Below are 27,024 nucleotides of genomic sequence, written 5' to 3' on the forward strand. Positions count from 1 at the left end.
TGACTGGTTGTAAAGAAATAGAAAGCTGTGAAAACGACCCAACATGTTTCTGATCAGATTTCAGTGCAGCTTGGGTGCATATTTTGTGGTTGAAATACTATCAGCTTCAATTATGCTGATAAAGACAGCACCTCTACAGACGGTATCTAACTTTTCATTTGCATTTTCTCAAGATGCTGAAAGAAATAAATCATATTTCTCCACTCCTGTTCCTGAGTAAAAATGTTGGTGTATCATTTTACTGCTTTGTGAGAGGTTATAGACCGACAGTCAGTGTCCAGATTTCAGTTCCCATGTAACCCAACTGAACAATAGACTACAGTTCCCATGTAACCCAACTGAACAGTAGACTACAGTTCCCATGTAACCCAACTGAACAGTAGACTACCGTTCCCATGTAACCCAACTGAACAGTAGACTACCGTTCCCATGTAACCCAACTGAACAGTAGACTACAGTTCCCATGTAACCCAACTGAACAGTAGACTACCGTTCCCATGTAACCCAACTGAACAGTAGACTACAGTTCCCATGTAACCCAACTGAACAGTAGACTACAGTTCCCATGTAACCCAACTGAACAGTAGACTACAGTTCCCATGTAACCCAACTGAACAGTAGACTACAGTTCCCATGTAACCCAACTGAACAGTAGACTACAGTTCCCATGTAACCCAACTGAACAGTAGACTACAGTTCCCATGTAACCCAACTGAACAGTAGACTACAGTTCCCATGTAACCCAACTGAACAGTAGACTACAGTTCCCATGTAACCCAACTGAACAGTAGACTACAGTTCCCATGTAACCCAACTGAACAGTAGACTACAGTTCCCATGTAACCCAACTGAACAGTAGACTACAGTTCCCATGTAACCCAACTGAACAGTAGACTACAGTTCCCATGTAACCCAACTGAACAGTAGACTACAGTTCCCATGTAACCCAACTGAACAGTAGACTACAGTTCCCATGTAACCCAACTGAACAGTAGACTACAGTTCCCATGTAACCCAACTGAACAGTAGACTACAGTTCCCATGTAACCCAACTGAACAGTAGACTACAGTTCCCATGTAACCCAACTGAACAGTAGACTACAGTTCCCATGTAACCCAACTGAACAGTAGACTACAGTTCCCATGTAACCCAACTGAACAGTAGACTACAGTTCCCATGTAACCCAACTGAACAGTAGACTACCGTTCCCATGTAACCCAACTGAACAGTAGACTACCGTTCCCATGTAACCCAACTGAACAGTAGACTACCGTTCCCATGTAACCCAACTGAACAGTAGACTACAGTTCCCATGTAACCCAACTGAACAGTAGACTACAGTTCCCATGTAACCCAACTGAACAGTAGACTACAGTTCCCATGTAACCCCACTGAACAGTAGACTACAGTTCCCATGTAACCCAACTGAACAGTAGACTACAGTTCCCATGTAACCCAACTGAACAGTAGACTACAGTTCCCATGTAACCCAACTGAACAGTAGACTACAGTTCCCATGTAACCCAACTGAACAGTTGGCTACAGTTCCCTTGACGTGCTATAGGCCTATTTGAAGTCCCCGTCTTGTGACTGTGGAATTTGTACAGCCCCTCATAATCATCGCAACCGGCACTGCTATCCTCCTCTTTAACACTTGACCAAATCTTTCCCAAACATGACTTTTCTGGACCTCCCTTCACTGTTTTTTCAACTGTCCCATTTCACAGCTTTTCTCTTCCTGAATTAAACTCTGACATTGTTCTTTTTGCCTCCGTGGATCAGCGTTAACATTTTCTGCCTGTCCCCAAAAGTATTTGGTGATTGGAGTGTAGGCTATTTGGCCCACGTACAGTTAGGCCCTAAAGCTTAGGCTCACACATTAATGCAATATAGCATTAACATAATGAAATAAAAACCTCAATGTAGCCTATAGATATAAATTGCACAAGAATGATACATTCATGGATTTTTTTATGCATTGTCTTCTCTTTATTCAACCTGCCCTTCATCCATACAATATTTCATGCCACTAAACCCGCCCTTCATCCATACAATATTTCATGCCACTAAACCCGCCCTTCATCCACACAATATTTCATGCCACTAAACCCGCCCTTCATCCATACAATATTTCATGTCACTAAACCCACCCGCACTTCATCCATACAATATTTCATGTCACTAAACCCGCCCTTCATCCATACAATATTTCATGCCACTAAACCCGCCCTTCATCCACACAATATTTCATGTCACTAAACCCACCCTTCATCCATACAATATTTCATGTCACTAAACCCACCCCCGCAGATATAACGGCTGGGACTGTGCGTTATGAGTCAATCCGCGCATCCCTAGTGTGTGTGTGTGTATTTGTGAGTTCTGGTGTGTGTGTGTGTGTGCTATATTATGTACACAGTCTTTCCAGGCATAGAAAGACATTCCCCATGATGCTCCTGAGGCATTACCCCTCCGGCCCCTGTGCCCTGCACTGTCCCTAAGACCACAAGGCAGCGCCCAGGTGGCCCCATAGCCCTAAGGCACCCAGAAAGAGGGATGACCCCACATTGACGCAGCGTTCCGCCTGAGTCAACACAGGTCAGCATGCCATGGCCGGTACAGCCGGCCCACAATGCGCTGCACACAATGGGGTGGCGTGACTGGGAAAAGACAAGGTGAAAAGAGACTCAACACACTGTCTGCATCCCAAATGGCACCCTATTCCCTATATAGTGCACTACTTTACCCTGACTCTCACTCTACTGATTCGCCATCTAGCTTCAAAAGAAGTGAACTACATAGGGGATAGGCTGCAGCCTACATTCTATGCTATCCTATGTTGCGTGAAAGAGAAGGGTGCCAGACGTCTTTGGGCCGAGGGAGACAGGTGGTGGGAGAGCAGGTGGTGCGGGAGAGCAGGCGGTGGGAGAGAGCAGGCGGTGGGAGAGAGCAGGCGGTGGGAGAGAGCAGACGGTGGGAGAGAGCAGACGGTGGGAGAGAGCAGGCGGTGGGAGAGAGCAGGCGGTGGGAGAGAGCAGGCGGTGGGAGAGAGCAGGCGGTGGGAGAGAGCAGACGGTGGGAGAGAGCAGGCGGTGGGAGAGAGCAGACGGTGGGAGAGAGTAGGCGGTGGGAGAGAGCAGGCGGTGGGAGAGAGCAGGCGGTGGGAGAGAGCAGGCGGTGCGGGAGAGCAGGCAATGGGAGAGAGCAGGCGGTGGGAGAGAGCAGGCGGTGGGAGAGACAAAGCGGTGGGAGAGAGCAGGCGGTGGGAGAGAGCAGGCGGTGGGAGAGAGCAGGCGGTGGGAGAGAGCAGGCGGTGCGGGAGAGCAGGCGGTGGGAGAGAGCAGGCGGTGGGAGAGAGCAGGCGGTGGGAGAGAGCAGGCGGTGGGAGAGCAGGCGGTGGAAGAGTGGTTCCCAGCTGAAGGAGGGATCAGGATGGGTTAATGCAAGTTAATAACGAGTCATAACCCCGGATCCGGGATCCCCCCCATCAAAAAAGCTGACTAGCATAGCCTAGCCTAAAGCCACAGGGATATCATATAATCAAATGTTCATGAAATCACAAGTCCAAGACACCAAATGAAAGATACAGATCTTGTGAATCCAGCCATCATTTCCGATTTTTTAAATGTTTTACAGGGAAGACACAATATGTAAATCTATTAGCTAACCACGATAGCAAAAGACACAACTTTTTTTTCTCCACCATTTTTTTCCTGCATGGGCAGCTATCACAATTTCGACTAAATAAAGATATACAGTGGGGAGAACAAGTATTTGATACACTGCCGATTTTGCAGGTTTTCCTACTTACAAAGCATTTAGAGGTCTGTAATTTTTATCATAGGTACACTTCAACTGTGAGAGACGGAATCTAAAACAAAAATCCAGAAAATCACATTGTATGATTTTTAAGTAATTAATTTGTATTTTATTGCATGACATAAGTATTTGATCACCTACCAACCAGTAAGATTTCCGGCTCTCACAGACCTGTTAGTTTTTCTTTAAGACGCCCTCCTGTTCTCCACTCATTACCTGTATTAACTGCACCTGTTTGAACTCGTTACCTGTATAAAAGACACCTGTCCACACACTCAATCAAACAGACTCCAACCTCTCCACAATGGCCAAGACCAGAGAGCTGTGTAAGGACATCAGGGATAAAATTGTAGACCTGCACAAGGCTGGGATGGGCTACAGGACAATAGGCAAGCAGCTTGGTGAGAAGGCAACAACTGTTGGCGCAATTATTAGAAAATGGAAGAAGTTCAAGATGACGGTCAATCACCCTCGGTCTGGGGCTCCATGCAAGATCTCACCTCGTGGGGCATCAATGATCATGAGGAAGGTGAGGGATCAGCCCAGAACTAAACGGCAGGACCTGGTCAATGACCTGAAGAGAGCTGGGACCACAGTCTCAAAGAAAACCATTAGTAACACACTACGCCGTCATGGATTAAAATCCTGCAGCGCACGCAAGGTCCCCCTGCTCAAGCCAGCGCATGTCCAGGCCCGTCTGAAGTTTGCCAATGACCATCTGGATGATCCAGAGGAGGAATGGGAGAAGGTCATGTGGTCTGATGAGACAAAAATAGAGCTTTTTGGTCTAAACTCCACTCGCTGTGTTTGGAGGAAGAAGAAGGATGAGTACAACCCCAAGAACACCATCCCAACTGTGAAGCATGGAGGTGGAAACATCATTCTTTGGGGATGCTTTTCTGCAAAGGGGACAGGACGACTGCACCGTATTGAGGGGAGGATGGATGGGGCCATGTATCGCGAGATCTTGGCCAACAACCTCCTTCCCTCAGTAAGAGCATTGAAGATGGGTCGTGGCTGGGTCTTCCAGAATGACAACGACCCAAAACACACAGCCAGGGCAACTAAGGAGTGGCTCCGTAAGAAGCATCTCAAGGTCCTGGAGTGGCCTAGCCAGTCTCCAGACCTGAACCCAATAGAAAATCTTTGGAGGGAGCTGAAAGTCCGTATTGCCCAGCGACAGCCCCGAAACCTGAAGGATCTGGAGAAGGTCTGTATGGAGGAGTGGGCCAAAATCCCTGCTGCAGTGTGTGCAAACCTGGTCAAGAACTACAGGAAACGTCTGATCTCTGTAATTGCAAACAAAGGTTTCTGTACCAAATATTAAGTTCTGCTTTTCTGATGTATCAAATACTTATGTCATGCAATAAAATGTTAATTAATTACTTAAAAATCATACAATGTGATTTTCTGGATTTTTGTTTTAGATTCCGTCTCTCACAGTTGAAGTGTACCTATGATAAAAATTACACACCTCTACATGCTTTGTAAGTAGGAAAACCTGCAAAATCGGCAGTGTATCAAATACTTGTTCTCCCCACTGTATATAGCCACTAACCAAGAAACAACTTCATAAGATGACAGTCTGATAACATATTTATGGTATAGCATATGTCTTTTTAGAAAAAATTGCATATTTCAGGTATAAATCACAGTTCTACATTGCAGCTGCAATCTGAAATAGCGTTGGAAGCAGCCGGAATAATTACAGAGACCGACGTCAATTACCAAAATACTCATCCTAAAACATTTCTGAAAAATACACAGCATACAGCAAATGAAAGCCCAACATCTTGTGAATCCAGCCATCATTTCTGATTTTTAAAATGTTTTACAGGGAAGACACAATATGTAAATCTATTAGCTAACCACGTTAGCAAAAGACACCACTTTTTTTACTCCACCAGTTTTTTACTCCATCAGTAGCTATCACTAATTCGACTAAATAAAGATATATATAGCCACTAACCAAGAAACAACTTCATAAGATGATAGTCTGATAACATATTTATGGTATAGCATATGTTTTTTTAGAAAAATCTGCATTTTTCAGGTATAAATCACAGTTTACCATTGCAGCCACTATCACAAAACTCACCCAAAGCGACTAGAATAACTACAGAGAGCAACGTGTATTACCTAATTACTCATCTTAAAACATTTCTGAAAAATACACAGCGTACAGCAAATGAAAGCCCAACATCTTGTGAATCCAGACAATATTTCAGATTTTCTAAGTCGAAAAGAGAGCGCACCTCGTTCCTTGCCCTTTTATAAGCTCTGAGAAATACGTAGAAACACCATTCCACTTCTCATTGGTTACTGACATCCAGGGGAAGGCGGGTGCAGTTCATTTCGATCCATAGGGCACACACAGAGCTTTAAACTGATCCGAGATCAGAGCCTAGTTTTCAGACCTTCGCATGTCCTGTCATGATTTTCGCTGTAGAAAGAGTTCTGGTTCACCCACAGACATAATTCAAACGGTTTTAGAAACTAGAGATTGTAGAGATAATAATATGCATATTGTACGAGCAAGAATTGAGTACGAGGCAGTTTAATTTGGAGACGCAAAATGTCGAAGTTGAAACAGCACCCCCTGTAGTGACAAGAAGTTATTAAGCCAGGCCACTAGGTGCAGTTCACCCAGTTAATCCAGGCTACTGCCTCTGTGACTGTGTGTGTGTTCTCTGAGTGATGACAATGCAGCGTGTGTGTGTGTGTGTGTGTGTGTGTGTGTGTGTGTGTGTGTGTGTGTGTGTGTGTGTGTGTGTGTGTCAAAGGCCTGTGTTGGGCGGGTCAGGTCAACACGAGAGCAGATCCGTGCCCCCTCTTCACAGTAAACATAGTCGGGTCAATGGGTGCAACCATCCTGTTGTTCCAGTTTTACCCAGTTCAACCCCATGATCATTGTCTGTCTGTTTGCTTGTCTGTCCATGTGTCAGTCTGTCTTTCTGCCTGTCTTCTGTCTGTCCATGTGTCAGTCTCTGTCTTTCTGCCTGTCTTCTGTCTGTCCATGTGTCAGTCTCTGTCTTTCTGCCTGTCTTCTGTCTGTCCATGTGTCAGTCTCTGTCTTTCTGCCTGTCTTCTGTCTGTCCATTTGTCTGTCCCCCTATCTACTGTCTGTGTCTGTGAGCGATTAAATATTCCAGACATATCTCAGATACATAAAACATGGCTACTTATAGATATTCCTATTGTTACAAAACTGGCTTGGTTTCATATTAATAACTTGGTCTTGTATGAGACATAATATATAATATTTTAAATAGAAATAGCTCTGAAACATGTTGAATTAATTTGACAGTTATGTCAAAGACTGGAATGATATGCACACCCCTCCTATACACTTGTATCATTTATTGAACATGCATGCATTTACTGCACAAAGGATATTTCCATATGTTTCCATGCACTGGTTGAGGCTGAGACCACTCTTGGGCTCCGGTCCAAATGGAAACCTATTCCCCATATAGTGCACTACTTTTAACCAATGTGTGTGTGTGCATGTGTGTGTGTGTGTGTGTGAGAGAGTGTGGCTTTACTCCTTAGAGAGATTAATTATACCGATGATGGCTCAACGAGTCCTTCACTCTTGGAAACACTGATTACGTCTTAAATGGCATCCTATTCCCTTTATAGTGCACTACTTTTAACAAGGGCCTATAGGGTGCCATTTAGGATATATCCACTGTCCCATCACGGTCTTCTTCATTCACACCACAGCCTGACACTTTCATCCCCAGAAAGAGATTTGTTTCTTACACAACGTAGGCTAAGACCCTATCATCTTATATAATACAACACCCATGTCTGGTATGCCAAGGAATACATCCTCTGACAGTCCAGTATGATGGAAGATGGGTGTTGCTGATGTACCACTGCATGCCCGCCCAAGGCAAGCTAGCTCACTTTCATTATGTCCTCCAGAAAAGTTCTGTGTCGTGGGAGGACTGTGAAAGAGTTAAAGGCTGAGTCCCAAAAGGCACCCTATTCCTACACAGTTTGACCAGATCCCTATGAGCTTTAAGGTAAACTAATACTGCTCCTTAAATAATATAATACCTATGTCTGGTCTGCCAAGGACTACATCGTCTGACTGCAGTATGGGTGTTGCGGACGTACCAAGACAAGACGACTGTGCACTTTTCCACTCCAATCTGTCCTCCGGTAAACTTGCTTTTAGTGATGCACTACTTTTAGGATACACACTTGCAATAAATTTGCTAGCCAAACGCACCAAATTCCGATCTACAGTAAAACATGGTGGCATATTACTAGGAAAGGGTTTGCTTTAATGGATTTTCAGAGTGATTTTATTGACCTATATAGCTGCATCTTTCGAGGAACCCAGTGTGCTTTCCAGAGATGGAGGAGTGTGCCATCACAGCCCCACTGAGGGAAGGAAGTGACCTCAGACCATGAGCTTTCAGCTTTTATAGACTCAACCATTATGTGGTATTTTAATCACTAACTCCATCCCTCTCTGACCTTTCCTGAACGAAAAACCCTAGTGACATCACCTCAATCACTTCAACATCCGACAATGTCATCTGAACTGTTCCATGTACATCCTAGAACGGTCATAATTCAAACACATTTTACAACATATAGGGCTGCTTTCTTGAACCCAGATTAAGCCTCCTCCTGGTAAATGTTTATGCTAGCCTATGTAGTGGTTTTGAATGTGTTGTGACTGTTGTGTGCTCAGGGTTCTCTTCTTACCTTGTTCTGTGTGATGTGATGGACAGCTCTGCTGTGGGCATCAGGGAGCTGTGAGGCCACTGTCCCTGTGTTCATGTCCAACACCTGGATGGAGCGGTCAGCACCACTCACCAGCACTATGTCTGACACATACAGCTGCTAAGGAAAGTCCATTACAGTACTCAATGGGCAGTTAAGTTTCACTCTGAAACTCACATTGATCATTCTTAAAGGGGCAATCAGGAGTAGAAACAATAACAAAGCATCCTTCCTGCCCGTTTCAGTAAAAAGCTGAGGTATGGGGCTGGAACAATGTAACCACTCTCAAAGAGCTATGGATACCATCCATGACATCAAAATTACAGTTTTAACCATGTTTTGAAGCTATGGGGTACAACAGTTGAAATAAGCATATGAGGCATTTCTAAGTTATATTTTTCAAGACTCAATGGGTACATATCATCAATTTATAAGTTTTTAAAAATGTATGTAGCAACTGCCGATTGCCCCTTCAAGTGAAACTCCAGTAAGTTATACCACTCAGCGAGAATAAACCATTCATTTCAATATGTTTTACGAAACCATTCTGGTAACACAACCGTGTCATATCCACCACAGCACCAGGTCCTGCTGCTCTAACCTATTCTGCTCATGAAGGGCTTCAAACCTCACGTGTAGCCTCCGGTCTGCCACAGTTGATCTTGGCACTAAATCAACACAATGTCTGCATCCCAAATAGCAACATATTCCATATTTTGTGCACTACTTTTGATCAGGACCCAGAGGGAATAGGGCACTGTAAAGAGAATAGGGTGCCATTTGGGACACTGACAATTACTTGAACGTTTCAGGAATGTCTCCATCCCGAATGTCTCCTTGTTAAAGAGTTTTACAATACATTTATTTTCTAATAAATCCTCTGAACCCTAAAGTCCATTTATAGCAATGTTTGGAGGACTGAGTGTCGTTTTTACTGAGGTATTAAGCTGCGTTGTGCTTGGCAACGGACAAAGTAGAAAGGAAAGTAGACATCCGATGATTCTGTAAGATTTTCCACTCTCTGTGTGTTACTGTGTTATTTGTGAGTTTGCTTAGAAATGGAGACTGCTCTCTGAAGAGATTCCTTGCTGTCAGTCAGTGAATGATATGGGTTATTGTTGATCAGCACTAGTGATAAAGACTCTCTACAGATTGTGATCCATAACCAAAGGCTTTGTAGAATTGTGTTAACTGTAGATAAATACTATCAAATAGTGTCACTAATATTAAGAATAAACTACTATGGTAAGTAGCTATGAGGGTAGATGAATGCTTTTGGTAACGATGATCTAAGACATGAGGAGAGAGTGGATACTGATCCTATATTTCTCAGTTACAGTGATCACTGGATTGAGTGATGAAGGATACAGGAGTAGAAGTCATTGATGACTGACACAGCAGTGATGTCTGTTCCTGACTTTGTCTCTAAACATCTTGTCAGTTTGATGGCACTCCTCTGCTGGTACCTGAACAAGAATAAAGATAGATTTGTGCTTGGAGTTAAATCGTGGAAACTAGATATATACTGTAAGCTTCCGGTCTGGGTACTTAGTAATTCAAGTCAGATGCGGGCCCATACTCAGAAAGTGTCTCAAAATCATTGGGCATTGTGATCTAAAAAACAAAAATGATCCTGACTCAGCACTCCTACTCTGAGACTTTGAATGAAAACGGGCCCTGGCCTAAAAATACTGCCCTACACCCCCAATAACTGGTGTTGAACTGACGACTGCTAGCCATTATATACTACTGCAGGCAGCATGCTCTGTACAGAGACTCAGTCTGGAATAAATGATAATGTAGGCAGCATGCTCTGTACAGAGACTCAGTCTGGAATAAATGATCATTTAGGCAGCATGCTCTGTAGAGAGACTCAGTCTGGAATAAATGATCATGTAGGCAGCATGCTCTGTAGAGAGACTCAGTCTGGAATAAATGATCATGTAGGCAGCATGCTCTGTAGAGAGACACTCAGTCTGGAATAAATTATCATGTAGGCAGCATGCTCTGTAGAGAGATTCAGTCTGGAATAAATGATCATGTAGGCAGCATGCTCTGTAGAGAGACACTCAGTCTGGAATAAATGATCATGTAGGCAGCATGCTCTGTAGAGAGACACTCAGTCTGGAATAAATGATCATGTAGGCAGCATGCTCTGTAGAGAGACTCAGTCTGGAATAAATGATCATGTAGGCAGCATGCTCTGTAGAGAGACACTCAGTCTGGAATAAATGATCATGTAGGCAGCATGCTCTGTAGAGAGAGACTCAGTCTAGAATAAATGATCATGTAGGCAGCATGCTCTGTAGAGAGAGGCTCAGTCTAGAATAAATGATCATGTAGGCAGCATGCTCTGTAGAGAGACTCAGTCTGGAATAAATGATCATGTAGGCAGCATGCTCTGTAGAGAGAGACTCAGTCTGGAATAAATGATCATGTAGGCAGCATGCTCTGTAGAGAGACTCAGTCTGGAATAAATGATCATGTAGGCAGCATGCTCTGTAGAGAGAGACTCAGTCTGGAATAAATGATCATGTAGGCAGCATGCTCTGTAGAGAGAGACTCAGTCTGGAATAAATGATCATGTAGGCAGCATGCTCTGTAGAGAGAGACTCAGTCTGGAGGAAATTATAATACAGGCAGCATGCTCTGTAGAGCGAGAGACTCAGTCTGGAGGAAATTATAATACAGGCAGCATGCTCTGTAGAGCGAGAGACTCAGTCTGGAGGAAATTATAATACAGGCAGCATGCTCTGTAGAGCGAGAGACTCAGTCTGGAGGAAATTATAATACAGGCAGCATGCTCTGTAGAGAGAGAGACTCAGTCTGGAGGAAATTATAATACAGGCAGCATGCTCTGTAGAGAGAGACTCAGTCTGGAGGAAATTATAATACAGGCAGCATGCTCTGTAGAGAGAGAGACTCAGTCTGGAGGAAATTATAATACAGGCAGCATGCTCTGTAGAGAGAGACTCAGTCTAGAATAAATGATCATGTAGGCAGCATGCTCTGTAGAGAGAGGCTCAGTCTAGAATAAATGATCATGTAGGCAGCATGCTCTGTAGAGAGACTCAGTCTGGAATAAATGATCATGTAGGCAGCATGCTCTGTAGAGAGAGACTCAGTCTGGAATAAATGATCATGTAGGCAGCATGCTCTGTAGAGAGAGACTCAGTCTGGAATAAATGATCATGTAGGCAGCATGCTCTGTAGAGAGAGACTCAGTCTGGAGGAAATTATAATACAGGCAGCATGCTCTGTAGAGCGAGAGACTCAGTCTGGAGGAAATTATAATACAGGCAGCATGCTCTGTAGAGAGAGAGACTCAGTCTGGAGGAAATTATAATACAGGCAGCATGCTCTGTAGAGAGCGACTCAGTCTGGAGGAAATTATAATACAGGCAGCATGCTCTGTAGAGCGAGAGACTCAGTCTGGAGGAAATTATAATACAGGCAGCATGCTCTGTAGAGAGAGAGACTCAGTCTGGAGGAAATTATAATACAGGCAGCATGCTCTGTAGAGCGAGAGACTCAGTCTGGACGAAATTATAATACAGGCAGCATGCTCTGTAGAGAGCGAGACTCAGTCTGGAGGAAATTATAATACAGGCAGCATGCTCTGTAGAGCGAGAGACTCAGTCTGGAGGAAATTATAATACAGGCAGCATGCTCTGCAGAGAGCGAGACTCAGTCTGGAGGAAATTATAATACAGGCAGCATGCTCTGTAGAGAGCGAGACTCAGTCTGGAGGAAATTATAATACAGGCAGCATGCTCTGTAGAGCGAGAGACTCAGTCTGGAGGAAATTATAATACAGGCAGCATGCTCTGCAGAGAGCGAGACTCAGTCTGGAGGAAATTATAATACAGGCAGCATGCTCTGTAGAGAGAGAGACTCAGTCTGGAGGAAATTATAATACAGGCAGCATGCTCTGTAGAGCGAGAGACTCAGTCTGGAGGAAATTATAATACAGGCAGCATGCTCTGTAGAGAGAGAGACTCAGTCTGGAGGAAATTATAATACAGGCAGCATGCTCTGTAGAGCGAGAGACTCAGTCTGGAGGAAATTATAATACAGGCAGCATGCTCTGTAGAGAGAGAGACTCAGTCTGGAGGAAATTATAATACAGGCAGCATGCTCTGTAGAGAGAGAGACTCAGTCTGGAGGAAATTATAATACAGGCAGCATACTCTGTAGAGAGCGACTCAGTCTGGAGGAAATTATAATACAGGCAGCATGCTCTGTAGAGAGAGAGACTCAGTCTGGAGGAAATTATAATACAGGCAGCATGCTCTGTAGAGCGAGAGACTCAGTCTGGAGGAAATTATAATACAGGCAGCATGCTCTGTAGAGCGAGACACTCAGTCTGGAGGAAATTATAATACAGGCAGCATGCTCTGTAGAGAGAGAGACTCAGTCTGGAGGAAATTATAATACAGGCAGCATGCTCTGTAGAGAGAGAGACTCAGTCTGGAGGAAATTATAATACAGGCAGCATGCTCTGTAGAGAGAGAGACTCAGTCTGGAGGAAATTATAATACAGGCAGCATGCTCTGTAGAGAGCGACTCAGTCTGGAGGAAATTATAATACAGGCAGCATGCTCTGTAGAGCGAGAGACTCAGTCTGGAGGAAATTATAATACAGGCAGCATGCTCTGTAGAGAGCGACTCAGTCTGGAGGAAATTATAATACAGGCAGCATGCTCTGCAGAGAGCGACTCAGTCTGGAGGAAATTATAATACAGGCAGCATGCTCTGTAGAGCGAGAGACTCAGTCTGGAGGAAATTATAATACAGGCAGCATGCTCTGTAGAGAGCGACTCAGTCTGGAGGAAATTATAATACAGGCAGCATGCTCTGTAGAGAGAGAGACTCAGTCTGGAGGAAATTATAATACAGGCAGCATGCTCTGTAGAGCGAGAGACTCAGTCTGGAGGAAATTATAATACAGGCAGCATGCTCTGCAGAGAGCGACTCAGTCTGGAGGAAATTATAATACAGGCAGCATGCTCTGTAGAGCGAGAGACTCAGTCTGGAGGAAATTATAATACAGGCAGCATGCTCTGTAGAGAGAGACTCAGTCTGGAGGAAATTATAATACAGGCAGCATGTTCTGTAGAGAGCGAGACTCAGTCTGGAGGAAATTATAATACAGGCAGCATGCTCTGTAGAGAGCGAGACTCAGTCTGGAGGAAATTATAATACAGGCAGCATGCTCTGTAGAGAGAGAGACTCAGTCTGGAGGAAATTATAATACAGGCAGCATGCTCTGTAGAGAGAGAGACTCAGTCTGGAGGAAATTATAATACAGGCAGCATGCTCTGTAGAGAGCGAGACTCAGTCTGGAGGAAATTATAATACAGGCAGCATGCTCTGTAGAGCGAGAGACTCAGTCTGGAGGAAATTATAATACAGGCAGCATGCTCTGTAGAGAGAGAGACTCAGTCTGGAGAAAATTATAATACAGGCAGCATGCTCTGTAGAGAGAGAGACTCAGTCTGGAGGAAATTATAATACAGGCAGCATGCTCTGTAGAGAGAGAGACTCAGTCTGGAGGAAATTATAATACAGGCAGCATGCTCTGTAGAGAGAGAGACTCAGTCTGGAGGAAATTATAATACAGGCAGCATGCTCTGTAGAGAGCGAGACTCAGTCTGGAGGAAATTATAATACAGGCAGCATGCTCTGTAGAGAGAGAGACTCAGTCTGGAGGAAATTATAATACAGGCAGCATGCTCTGTAGAGAGCGAGACTCAGTCTGGAGGAAATTATAATACAGGCAGCATGCTCTGTAGAGCGAGAGACTCAGTCTGGAGGAAATTATAATACAGGCAGCATGCTCTGTAGAGCGAGAGACTCAGTCTGGAGGAAATTATAATAAAGGCAGCATGCTCTGTAGAGAGCGACTCAGTCTGGAGGAAATTATAATACAGGCAGCATGCTCTGTAGAGCGAGAGACTCAGTCTGGAGGAAATTATAATACAGGCAGCATGCTCTGTAGAGAGCGACTCAGTCTGGAGGAAATTATAATACAGGCAGCATGCTCTGTAGAGCGAGAGACTCAGTCTGGAGGAAATTATAATACAGGCAGCATGCTCTGTAGAGCGAGAGACTCAGTCTGGAGGAAATTATAATACAGGCAGCATGCTCTGTAGAGAGCGACTCAGTCTGGAGGAAATTACAATACAGGCAGCATGCTCTGTAGAGAGAGAGACTCAGTCTGGAGGAAATTATAATACAGGCAGCATGCTCTGTAGAGAGCGACTCAGTCTGGAGGAAATTATAATACAGGCAGCATGCTCTGTAGAGAGCGAGACTCAGTCTGGAGGAAATTATAATACAGGCAGCATGCTCTGTAGAGCGAGAGACTCAGTCTGGAGGAAATTATAATACAGGCAGCATGCTCTGTAGAGAGAGAGACTCAGTCTGGAGGAAATTATACTACAGGCAGCATGCTCTGTAGAGAGCGAGACTCAGTCTGGAGGAAATTATAATACAGGCAGCATGCTCTGTAGAGAGCGAGACTCAGTCTGGAGGAAATTATAATACAGGCAGCATGCTCTGTAGAGAGAGAGACTCAGTCTGGAGGAAATTATAATACAGGCAGCATGCTCTGTAGAGAGCGACTCAGTCTGGAGGAAATGATAATACAGGCAGCATGCTCTGTAGAGAGAGAGACTCAGTCTGGAGGAAATTATAATACAGGCAGCATGCTCTGTAGAGAGAGACTCAGTCTGGAGGAAATTATAATACAGGCAGCATGCTCTGTAGAGAGCGAGACTCAGTCTGGAGGAAATTATAATACAGGCAGCATGCTCTGTAGAGCGAGAGACTCAGTCTGGAGGAAATTATAATACAGGCAGCATGCTCTGTAGAGAGAGACTCAGTCTGGAGGAAATTATAATACAGGCAGCATGCTCTGTAGAGAGAGAGACTCAGTCTGGAGGAAATTATAATACAGGCAGCATGCTCTGTAGAGAGAGAGACTCAGTCTGGAGGAAATTATAATACAGGCAGCATGCTCTGTAGAGAGAGAGACTCAGTCTGGAGGAAATTATAATACAGGCAGCATGCTCTGTAGAGAGCGAGACTCAGTCTGGAGGAAATTATAATACAGGCAGCATGCTCTGTAGAGAGAGAGACTCAGTCTGGAGGAAATTATAATACAGGCAGCATGCTCTGTAGAGAGAGACTCAGTCTGGAGGAAATTATAATACAGGTAGCATGCTCTGTAGAGAGAGACTCAGTCTGGAGGAAATTATAATACAGGCAGCATGCTCTGTAGAGCGAGAGACTCAGTCTGGAGGAAATTATAATACAGGCAGCATGCTCTGTAGAGAGAGAGACTCAGTCTGGAGGAAATTATAATACAGGCAGCATGCTCTGTAGAGAGAGAGACTCAGTCTGGAGGAAATTATAATACAGGCAGCATGCTCTGTAGAGAGCGACTCAGTCTGGAGGAAATTATAATACAGGCAGCATGCTCTGTAGAGAGAGAGACTCAGTCTGGAGGAAATTATAATACAGGCAGCATGCTCTGTAGAGCGAGAGACTCAGTCTGGAGGAAATTATAATACAGGCAGCATGCTCTGTAGAGCGAGACACTCAGTCTGGAGGAAATTATAATACAGGCAGCATGCTCTGTAGAGAGAGAGACTCAGTCTGGAGGAAATTATAATACAGGCAGCATGCTCTGTAGAGAGAGAGACTCAGTCTGGAGGAAATTATAATACAGGCAGCATGCTCTGTAGAGAGAGAGACTCAGTCTGGAGGAAATTATAATACAGGCAGCATGCTCTGTAGAGAGCGAGACTCAGTCTGGAGGAAATTATAATACAGGCAGCATGCTCTGTAGAGCGAGACTCAGTCTGGAGGAAATTATAATACAGGCAGCATGCTCTGTAGAGAGAGAGACTCAGTCTGGAGGAAATTATAATACAGGCAGCATGCTCTGTAGAGCGAGAGACTCAGTCTGGAGGAAATTATAATACAGGCAGCATGCTCTGTAGAGAGCGAGACTCAGTCTGGAGGAAATTATAATACAGGCAGCATGCTCTGTAGAGAGAGAGACTCAGTCTGGAGGAAATTATAATACAGGCAGCATGCTCTGTAGAGAGAGACTCAGTCTGGAGGAAATTATAATACAGGTAGCATGCTCTGTAGAGAGAGACTCAGTCTGGAGGAAATTATAATACAGGCAGCATGCTCTGTAGAGCGAGAGACTCAGTCTGGAGGAAATTATAATACAGGCAGCATGCTCTGTAGAGAGAGAGACTCAGTCTGGAGGAAATTATAATACAGGCAGCATGCTCTGTAGAGAGAGAGACTCAGTCTGGAGGAAATTATAATACAGGCAGCATGCTCTGTAGAGAGCGACTCAGTCTGGAGGAAATTATAATACAGGCAGCATGCTCTGTAGAGAGAGAGACTCAGTCTGGAGGAAATTATAATACAGGCAGCATGCTCTGTAGAGCGAGAGACTCAGTCTGGAGGAAATTATAATACAGGCAGCATGCTCTGTAGAGCGAGACACTCAGTCTGGAGGAAATTATAATACAGGCAGCATGCTCTGTAGAGAGAGAGACTCAGTCTGGAGGAAATTATAATACAGGCAGCATGCTCTGTAGAGAGAGAGACTCAGTCTGGAGGAAATTATAATACAGGCAGCATGCTCTGTAGAGAGAGAGACTCAGTCTGGAGGAAATTATAATACAGGCAGCATGCTCTGTAGAGAGCGAGACTCAGTCTGGAGGAAATTATAATACAGGCAGCATATTCTGTAGAGCGAGAGACTCAGTCTGGAGGAAATTATAATACAGGCAGCATGCTCTGTAGAGAGAGAGACTCAGTCTGGAGGAAATTATAATACAGGCAGCATGCTCTGTAGAGCGAGAGACTCAGTCTGGAGGAAATTATAATACAGGCAGCATGCTCTGCAGAGAGCGACTCAGTCTGGAGGAAATTATAATACAGGCAGCATGCTCTGTAGAGCGAGAGACTCAGTCTGGAGGAAATTATAATACAGGCAGCATGCTCTGTAGAGAGAGACTCAGTCTGGAGGAAATTATAATACAGGCAGCATGTTCTGTAGAGAGCGAGACTCAGTCTGGAGGAAATTATAATACAGGCAGCATGCTCTGTAGAGAGCGAGACTCAGTCTGGAGGAAATTATAATACAGGCAGCATGCTCTGTAGAGAGAGAGACTCAGTCTGGAGGAAATTATAATACAGGCAGCATGCTCTGTAGAGAGAGAGACTCAGTCTGGAGGAAATTATAATACAGGCAGCATGCTCTGTAGAGAGCGAGACTCAGTCTGGAGGAAATTATAATACAGGCAGCATGCTCTGTAGAGAGAGAGACTCAGTCTGGAGGAAATTATAATACAGGCAGCATGCTCTGTAGAGAGCGACTCAGTCTGGAGGAAATTATAATACAGGCAGCATGCTCTGTAGAGAGCGAGACTCAGTCTGGAGGAAATTATAATACAGGCAGCATGCTCTGTAGAGCGAGAGACTCAGTCTGGAGGAAATTATAATACAGGCAGCATGCTCTGTAGAGAGCGACTCAGTCTGGAGGAAATTATAATACAGGCAGCATGCTCTGTAGAGCGAGAGACTCAGTCTGGAGGAAATTATAATACAGGCAGCATGCTCTGTAGAGAGCGACTCAGTCTGGAGGAAATTATAATACAGGCAGCATGCTCTGCAGAGAGCGACTCAGTCTGGAGGAAATTATAATACAGGCAGCATGCTCTGTAGAGCGAGAGACTCAGTCTGGAGGAAATTATAATACAGGCAGCATGCTCTGTAGAGAGCGACTCAGTCTGGAGGAAATTATAATACAGGCAGCATGCTCTGTAGAGAGAGAGACTCAGTCTGGAGGAAATTATAATACAGGCAGCATGCTCTGTAGAGAGCGACTCAGTCTGGAGGAAATTATAATACAGGCAGCATGCTCTGCAGAGAGCGACTCAGTCTGGAGGAAATTATAATACAGGCAGCATGCTCTGTAGAGCGAGAGACTCAGTCTGGAGGAAATTATAATACAGGCAGCATGCTCTGTAGAGAGCGACTCAGTCTGGAGGAAATTATAATACAGGCAGCATGCTCTGTAGAGAGAGAGACTCAGTCTGGAGGAAATTATAATACAGGCAGCATGCTCTGTAGAGAGAGACTCAGTCTGGAGGAAATTATAATACAGGCAGCATGCTCTGTAGAGAGAGACTCAGTCTGGAGGAAATTATAATACAGGCAGCATGCTCTGTAGAGAGAGAGACTCAGTCTGGAGGAAATTATAATACAGGCAGCATGCTCTGTAGAGAGAGACTCAGTCTGGAGGAAATTATAATACAGGCAGCATGCTCTGTAGAGAGAGACTCAGTCTGGAGGAAATTATAATACAGGCAGCATGCTCTGTAGAGAGCGAGACTCAGTCTGGAGGAAATTATAATACAGGCAGCATGCTCTGTAGAGCGAGAGACTCAGTCTGGAGGAAATTATAATACAGGCAGCATGCTCTGTAGAGAGAGACTCAGTCTGGAGGAAATTATAATACAGGCAGCATGCTCTGTAGAGAGAGAGACTCAGTCTGGAGGAAATTATAATACAGGCAGCATGCTCTGTAGAGAGAGAGACTCAGTCTGGAGGAAATTATAATACAGGCAGCATGCTCTGTAGAGAGAGAGACTCAGTCTGGAGGAAATTATAATACAGGCAGCATGCTCTGTAGAGAGCGAGACTCAGTCTGGAGGAAATTATAATACAGGCAGCATGCTCTGTAGAGAGAGAGACTCAGTCTGGAGGAAATTATAATACAGGCAGCATGCTCTGTAGAGCGAGAGACTCAGTCTGGAGGAAATTATAATACAGGCAGCATGCTCTGTAGAGCGAGAGACTCAGTCTGGAGGAAATTATAATACAGGCAGCATGCTCTGTAGAGAGCGACTCAGTCTGGAGGAAATTATAATACAGGCAGCATGCTCTGCAGAGAGCGACTCAGTCTGGAGGAAATTATAATACAGGCAGCATGCTCTGTAGAGCGAGAGAGTTTCAGTCTGGAGGATATTATAATACAGGCAGCATGCTCTGTAGAGAGCGACTCAGTCTGGAGGAAATTATAATACAGGCAGCATGCTCTGTAGAGAGAGAGACTCAGTCTGGAGGAAATTATAATACAGGCAGCATGCTCTGTAGAGAGAGAGACTCAGTCTGGAGGAAATTATAATACAGGCAGCATGCTCTGTAGAGAGAGAGACTCAGTCTGGAGGAAATTATAATACAGGCAGCATGCTCTGTAGAGAGAGACTCAGTCTGGAGGAAATTATAATACAGGCAGCATGTTCTGTAGAGAGCGAGACTCAGTCTGGAGGAAATTATAATACAGGCAGCATGCTCTGTAGAGAGCGAGACTCAGTCTGGAGGAAATTATAATACAGGCAGCATGCTCTGTAGAGAGAGAGACTCAGTCTGGAGGAAATTATAATACAGGCAGCATGCTCTGTAGAGAGAGAGACTCAGTCTGGAGGAAATTATAATACAGGCAGCATGCTCTGTAGAGAGCGAGACTCAGTCTGGAGGAAATTATAATACAGGCAGCATGCTCTGTAGAGAGAGAGACTCAGTCTGGAGGAAATTATAATACAGGCAGCATGCTCTGTAGAGAGCGACTCAGTCTGGAGGAAATTATAATACAGGCAGCATGCTCTGTAGAGAGCGAGACTCAGTCTGGAGGAAATTATAATACAGGCAGCATGCTCTGTAGAGCGAGAGACTCAGTCTGGAGGAAATTATAATACAGGCAGCATGCTCTGTAGAGAGCGACTCAGTCTGGAGGAAATTATAATACAGGCAGCATGCTCTGTAGAGCGAGAGACTCAGTCTGGAGGAAATTATAATACAGGCAGCATGCTCTGCAGAGAGCGACTCAGTCTGGAGGAAATTATAATACAGGCAGCATGCTCTGTAGAGCGAGAGACTCAGTCTGGAGGAAATTATAATACAGGCAGCATGCTCTGTAGAGAGCGACTCAGTCTGGAGGAAATTATAATACAGGCAGCATGCTCTGTAGAGAGAGAGACTCAGTCTGGAGGAAATTATAATACAGGCAGCATGCTCTGTAGAGAGCGACTCAGTCTGGAGGAAATTATAATACAGGCAGCATGCTCTGCAGAGAGCGACTCAGTCTGGAGGAAATTATAATACAGGCAGCATGCTCTGTAGAGCGAGAGACTCAGTCTGGAGGAAATTATAATACAGGCAGCATGCTCTGTAGAGAGCGACTCAGTCTGGAGGAAATTATAATACAGGCAGCATGCTCTGTAGAGAGAGAGACTCAGTCTGGAGGAAATTATAATACAGGCAGCATGCTCTGTAGAGAGAGACTCAGTCTGGAGGAAATTATAATACAGGCAGCATGCTCTGTAGAGAGAGACTCAGTCTGGAGGAAATTATAATACAGGCAGCATGCTCTGTAGAGAGCGAGACTCAGTCTGGAGGAAATTATAATACAGGCAGCATGCTCTGTAGAGCGAGAGACTCAGTCTGGAGGAAATTATAATACAGGCAGCATGCTCTGTAGAGAGAGACTCAGTCTGGAGGAAATTATAATACAGGCAGCATGCTCTGTAGAGAGAGAGACTCAGTCTGGAGGAAATTATAATACAGGCAGCATGCTCTGTAGAGAGAGAGACTCAGTCTGGAGGAAATTATAATACAGGCAGCATGCTCTGTAGAGAGAGAGACTCAGTCTGGAGGAAATTATAATACAGGCAGCATGCTCTGTAGAGAGCGAGACTCAGTCTGGAGGAAATTATAATACAGGCAGCATGCTCTGTAGAGAGAGAGACTCAGTCTGGAGGAAATTATAATACAGGCAGCATGCTCTGTAGAGAGAGAGACTCAGTCTGGAGGAAATTATAATACAGGCAGCATGCTCTGTAGAGCGAGAGAGTTTCAGTCTGGAGGATATTATAATACAGGCAGCATGCTCTGTAGAGAGCGACTCAGTCTGGAGGAAATTATAATACAGGCAGCATGCTCTGTAGAGAGAGAGACTCAGTCTGGAGGAAATTATAATACAGGCAGCATGCTCTGTAGAGAGAGAGACTCAGTCTGGAGGAAATTATAATACAGGCAGCATGCTCTGTAGAGAGAGAGACTCAGTCTGGAGGAAATTATAATACAGGCAGCATGCTCTGTAGAGAGAGACTCAGTCTGGAGGAAATTATAATACAGGCAGCATGTTCTGTAGAGAGCGAGACTCAGTCTGGAGGAAATTATAATACAGGCAGCATGCTCTGTAGAGAGCGAGACTCAGTCTGGAGGAAATTATAATACAGGCAGCATGCTCTGTAGAGAGAGAGACTCAGTCTGGAGGAAATTATAATACAGGCAGCATGCTCTGTAGAGAGAGAGACTCAGTCTGGAGGAAATTATAATACAGGCAGCATGCTCTGTAGAGAGCGAGACTCAGTCTGGAGGAAATTATAATACAGGCAGCATGCTCTGTAGAGAGAGAGACTCAGTCTGGAGGAAATTATAATACAGGCAGCATGCTCTGTAGAGAGCGACTCAGTCTGGAGGAAATTATAATACAGGCAGCATGCTCTGTAGAGAGCGAGACTCAGTCTGGAGGAAATTATAATACAGGCAGCATGCTCTGTAGAGCGAGAGACTCAGTCTGGAGGAAATTATAATACAGGCAGCATGCTCTGTAGAGAGCGACTCAGTCTGGAGGAAATTATAATACAGGCAGCATGCTCTGTAGAGCGAGAGACTCAGTCTGGAGGAAATTATAATACAGGCAGCATGCTCTGCAGAGAGCGACTCAGTCTGGAGGAAATTATAATACAGGCAGCATGCTCTGTAGAGCGAGAGACTCAGTCTGGAGGAAATTATAATACAGGCAGCATGCTCTGTAGAGAGCGACTCAGTCTGGAGGAAATTATAATACAGGCAGCATGCTCTGTAGAGAGAGAGACTCAGTCTGGAGGAAATTATAATACAGGCAGCATGCTCTGTAGAGAGCGACTCAGTCTGGAGGAAATTATAATACAGGCAGCATGCTCTGCAGAGAGCGACTCAGTCTGGAGGAAATTATAATACAGGCAGCATGCTCTGTAGAGCGAGAGACTCAGTCTGGAGGAAATTATAATACAGGCAGCATGCTCTGTAGAGAGCGACTCAGTCTGGAGGAAATTATAATACAGGCAGCATGCTCTGTAGAGAGAGAGACTCAGTCTGGAGGAAATTATAATACAGGCAGCATGCTCTGTAGAGAGAGACTCAGTCTGGAGGAAATTATAATACAGGCAGCATGCTCTGTAGAGAGAGACTCAGTCTGGAGGAAATTATAATACAGGCAGCATGCTCTGTAGAGAGCGAGACTCAGTCTGGAGGAAATTATAATACAGGCAGCATGCTCTGTAGAGCGAGAGACTCAGTCTGGAGGAAATTATAATACAGGCAGCATGCTCTGTAGAGAGAGACTCAGTCTGGAGGAAATTATAATACAGGCAGCATGCTCTGTAGAGAGAGAGACTCAGTCTGGAGGAAATTATAATACAGGCAGCATGCTCTGTAGAGAGAGAGACTCAGTCTGGAGGAAATTATAATACAGGCAGCATGCTCTGTAGAGAGAGAGACTCAGTCTGGAGGAAATTATAATACAGGCAGCATGCTCTGTAGAGAGCGAGACTCAGTCTGGAGGAAATTATAATACAGGCAGCATGCTCTGTAGAGAGAGAGACTCAGTCTGGAGGAAATTATAATACAGGCAGCATGCTCTGTAGAGCGAGAGACTCAGTCTGGAGGAAATTATAATACAGGCAGCATGCTCTGTAGAGAGCGACTCAGTCTGGAGGAAATTATAATACAGGCAGCATGCTCTGCAGAGAGCGACTCAGTCTGGAGGAAATTATAATACAGGCAGCATGCTCTGTAGAGCGAGAGAGTTTCAGTCTGGAGGAAATTATAATACAGGCAGCATGCTCTGTAGAGAGCGACTCAGTCTGGAGGAAATTATAATACAGGCAGCATGCTCTGTAGAGAGAGAGACTCAGTCTGGAGGAAATTATAATACAGGCAGCATGCTCTGTAGAGAGAGACTCAGTCTGGAGGAAATTATAATACAGGCAGCATGCTCTGTAGAGAGCGAGACTCAGTCTGGAGGAAATTATAATACAGGCAGCATGCTCTGTAGAGCGAGAGACTCAGTCTGGAGGAAATTATAATACAGGCAGCATGCTCTGTAGAGAGAGAGACTCAGTCTGGAGGAAATTATAATACAGGCAGCATGCTCTGTAGAGAGAGAGACTCAGTCTGGAGGAAATTATAATACAGGCAGCATGCTCTGTAGAGAGAGAGACTCAGTCTGGAGGAAATTATAATACAGGCAGCATGCTCTGTAGAGAGAGAGACTCAGTCTGGAGGAAATTATAATACAGGCAGCATGCTCTGTAGAGAGCGACTCAGTCTGGAGGAAATTATAATACAGGCAGCATGCTCTGTAGAGAGAGAGACTCAGTCTGGAGGAAATTATAATACAGGCAGCATGCTCTGTAGAGCGAGAGACTCAGTCTGGAGGAAATTATAATACAGGCAGCATGCTCTGTAGAGCGAGACACTCAGTCTGGAGGAAATTATAATACAGGCAGCATGCTCTGTAGAGAGAGAGACTCAGTCTGGAGGAAATTATAATACAGGCAGCATGCTCTGTAGAGAGAGAGACTCAGTCTGGAGGAAATTATAATACAGGCAGCATGCTCTGTAGAGAGAGAGACTCAGTCTGGAGGAAATTATAATACAGGCAGCATGCTCTGTAGAGAGCGAGACTCAGTCTGGAGGAAATTATAATACAGGCAGCATGCTCTGTAGAGCGAGAGACTCAGTCTGGAGGAAATTATAATACAGGCAGCATGCTCTGTAGAGAGAGAGACTCAGTCTGGAGGAAATTATAATACAGGCAGCATGCTCTGTAGAGCGAGAGACTCAGTCTGGAGGAAATTATAATACAGGCAGCATGCTCTGCAGAGAGCGACTCAGTCTGGAGGAAATTATAATACAGGCAGCATGCTCTGTAGAGCGAGAGACTCAGTCTGGAGGAAATTATAATACAGGCAGCATGCTCTGTAGAGAGAGACTCAGTCTGGAGGAAATTATAATACAGGCAGCATGTTCTGTAGAGAGCGAGACTCAGTCTGGAGGAAATTATAATACAGGCAGCATGCTCTGTAGAGAGCGAGACTCAGTCTGGAGGAAATTATAATACAGGCAGCATGCTCTGTAGAGAGAGAGACTCAGTCTGGAGGAAATTATAATACAGGCAGCATGCTCTGTAGAGAGAGAGACTCAGTCTGGAGGAAATTATAATACAGGCAGCATGCTCTGTAGAGAGCGAGACTCAGTCTGGAGGAAATTATAATACAGGCAGCATGCTCTGTAGAGAGAGAGACTCAGTCTGGAGGAAATTATAATACAGGCAGCATGCTCTGTAGAGAGCGACTCAGTCTGGAGGAAATTATAATACAGGCAGCATGCTCTGTAGAGAGCGAGACTCAGTCTGGAGGAAATTATAATACAGGCAGCATGCTCTGTAGAGCGAGAGACTCAGTCTGGAGGAAATTATAATACAGGCAGCATGCTCTGTAGAGAGCGACTCAGTCTGGAGGAAATTATAATACAGGCAGCATGCTCTGTAGAGCGAGAGACTCAGTCTGGAGGAAATTATAATACAGGCAGCATGCTCTGTAGAGAGCGACTCAGTCTGGAGGAAATTATAATACAGGCAGCATGCTCTGCAGAGAGCGACTCAGTCTGGAGGAAATTATAATACAGGCAGCATGCTCTGTAGAGCGAGAGACTCAGTCTGGAGGAAATTATAATACAGGCAGCATGCTCTGTAGAGAGCGACTCAGTCTGGAGGAAATTATAATACAGGCAGCATGCTCTGTAGAGAGAGAGACTCAGTCTGGAGGAAATTATAATACAGGCAGCATGCTCTGTAGAGAGAGACTCAGTCTGGAGGAAATTATAATACAGGCAGCATGCTCTGTAGAGAGAGACTCAGTCTGGAGGAAATTATAATACAGGCAGCATGCTCTGTAGAGAGCGAGACTCAGTCTGGAGGAAATTATAATACAGGCAGCATGCTCTGTAGAGCGAGAGACTCAGTCTGGAGGAAATTATAATACAGGCAGCATGCTCTGTAGAGAGAGAGACTCAGTCTGGAGGAAATTATAATACAGGCAGCATGCTCTGTAGAGAGAGAGACTCAGTCTGGAGGAAATTATAATACAGGCAGCATGCTCTGTAGAGAGAGAGACTCAGTCTGGAGGAAATTATAATACAGGCAGCATGCTCTGTAGAGAGAGAGACTCAGTCTGGAGGAAATTATAATACAGGCAGCATGCTCTGTAGAGAGCGAGACTCAGTCTGGAGGAAATTATAATACAGGCAGCATGCTCTGTAGAGAGAGACTCAGTCTGGAGGAAATTATAATACAGGCAGCATGCTCTGTAGAGAGCGACTCAGTCTGGAGGAAATTATAATACAGGCAGCATGCTCTGTAGAGAGAGAGACTCAGTCTGGAGGAAATTATAATACAGGCAGCATGCTCTGTAGAGAGAGACTCAGTCTGGAGGAAATTATAATACAGGCAGCATGCTCTGTAGAGAGCGAGACTCAGTCTGGAGGAAATTATAATACAGGCAGCATGCTCTGTAGAGCGAGAGACTCAGTCTGGAGGAAATTATAATACAGGCAGCATGCTCTGTAGAGAGAGAGACTCAGTCTGGAGGAAATTATAATACAGGCAGCATGCTCTGTAGAGAGAGAGACTCAGTCTGGAGGAAATTATAATACAGGCAGCATGCTCTGTAGAGAGAGAGACTCAGTCTGGAGGAAATTATAATACAGGCAGCATGCTCTGTAGAGAGCGAGACTCAGTCTGGAGGAAATTATAATACAGGCAGCATGCTCTGTAGAGAGAGAGACTCAGTCTGGAGGAAATTATAATACAGGCAGCATGCTCTGTAGAGAGAGACTCAGTCTGGAGGAAATTATAATACAGGTAGCATGCTCTGTAGAGAGAGACTCAGTCTGGAGGAAATTATAATACAGGCAGCATGCTCTGTAGAGCGAGAGACTCAGTCTGGAGGAAATTATAATACAGGCAGCATGCTCTGTAGAGAGAGAGACTCAGTCTGGAGGAAATTATAATACAGGCAGCATGCTCTGTAGAGAGAGAGACTCAGTCTGGAGGAAATTATAATACAGGCAGCATGCTCTGTAGAGAGCGACTCAGTCTGGAGGAAATTATAATACAGGCAGCATGCTCTGTAGAGAGAGAGACTCAGTCTGGAGGAAATTATAATACAGGCAGCATGCTCTGTAGAGCGAGAGACTCAGTCTGGAGGAAATTATAATACAGGCAGCATGCTCTGTAGAGCGAGACACTCAGTCTG

At 44.7% G+C, this 27,024-nt stretch overlaps 1 protein-coding gene across 1 annotated transcript in view; it reads right to left on the reverse strand.

Annotated features, from left to right (window-relative positions):
• wdr27 (WD repeat domain 27) overlaps positions 1–27,024 on the reverse strand; it is a 274,954-nt gene that overhangs the window by 105,132 nt on the left and 142,798 nt on the right. Inside the window, exons 20-21 of the mRNA XM_071409311.1 lie at positions 9,932–10,029; positions 8,546–8,667 (exon numbers count right to left, since the gene is read on the reverse strand). Coding sequence (XP_071265412.1) covers positions 8,546–8,667; positions 9,932–10,029 — 220 coding nt within the window. The remainder of the gene's footprint in view (positions 1–8,545; positions 8,668–9,931; positions 10,030–27,024) is intronic.

This window comes from Salvelinus alpinus, chromosome 7, assembly GCF_045679555.1.
Source record: "Salvelinus alpinus chromosome 7, SLU_Salpinus.1, whole genome shotgun sequence".
In the NCBI taxonomy this organism is placed as follows: Eukaryota; Metazoa; Chordata; class Actinopteri; order Salmoniformes; family Salmonidae; genus Salvelinus; species Salvelinus alpinus.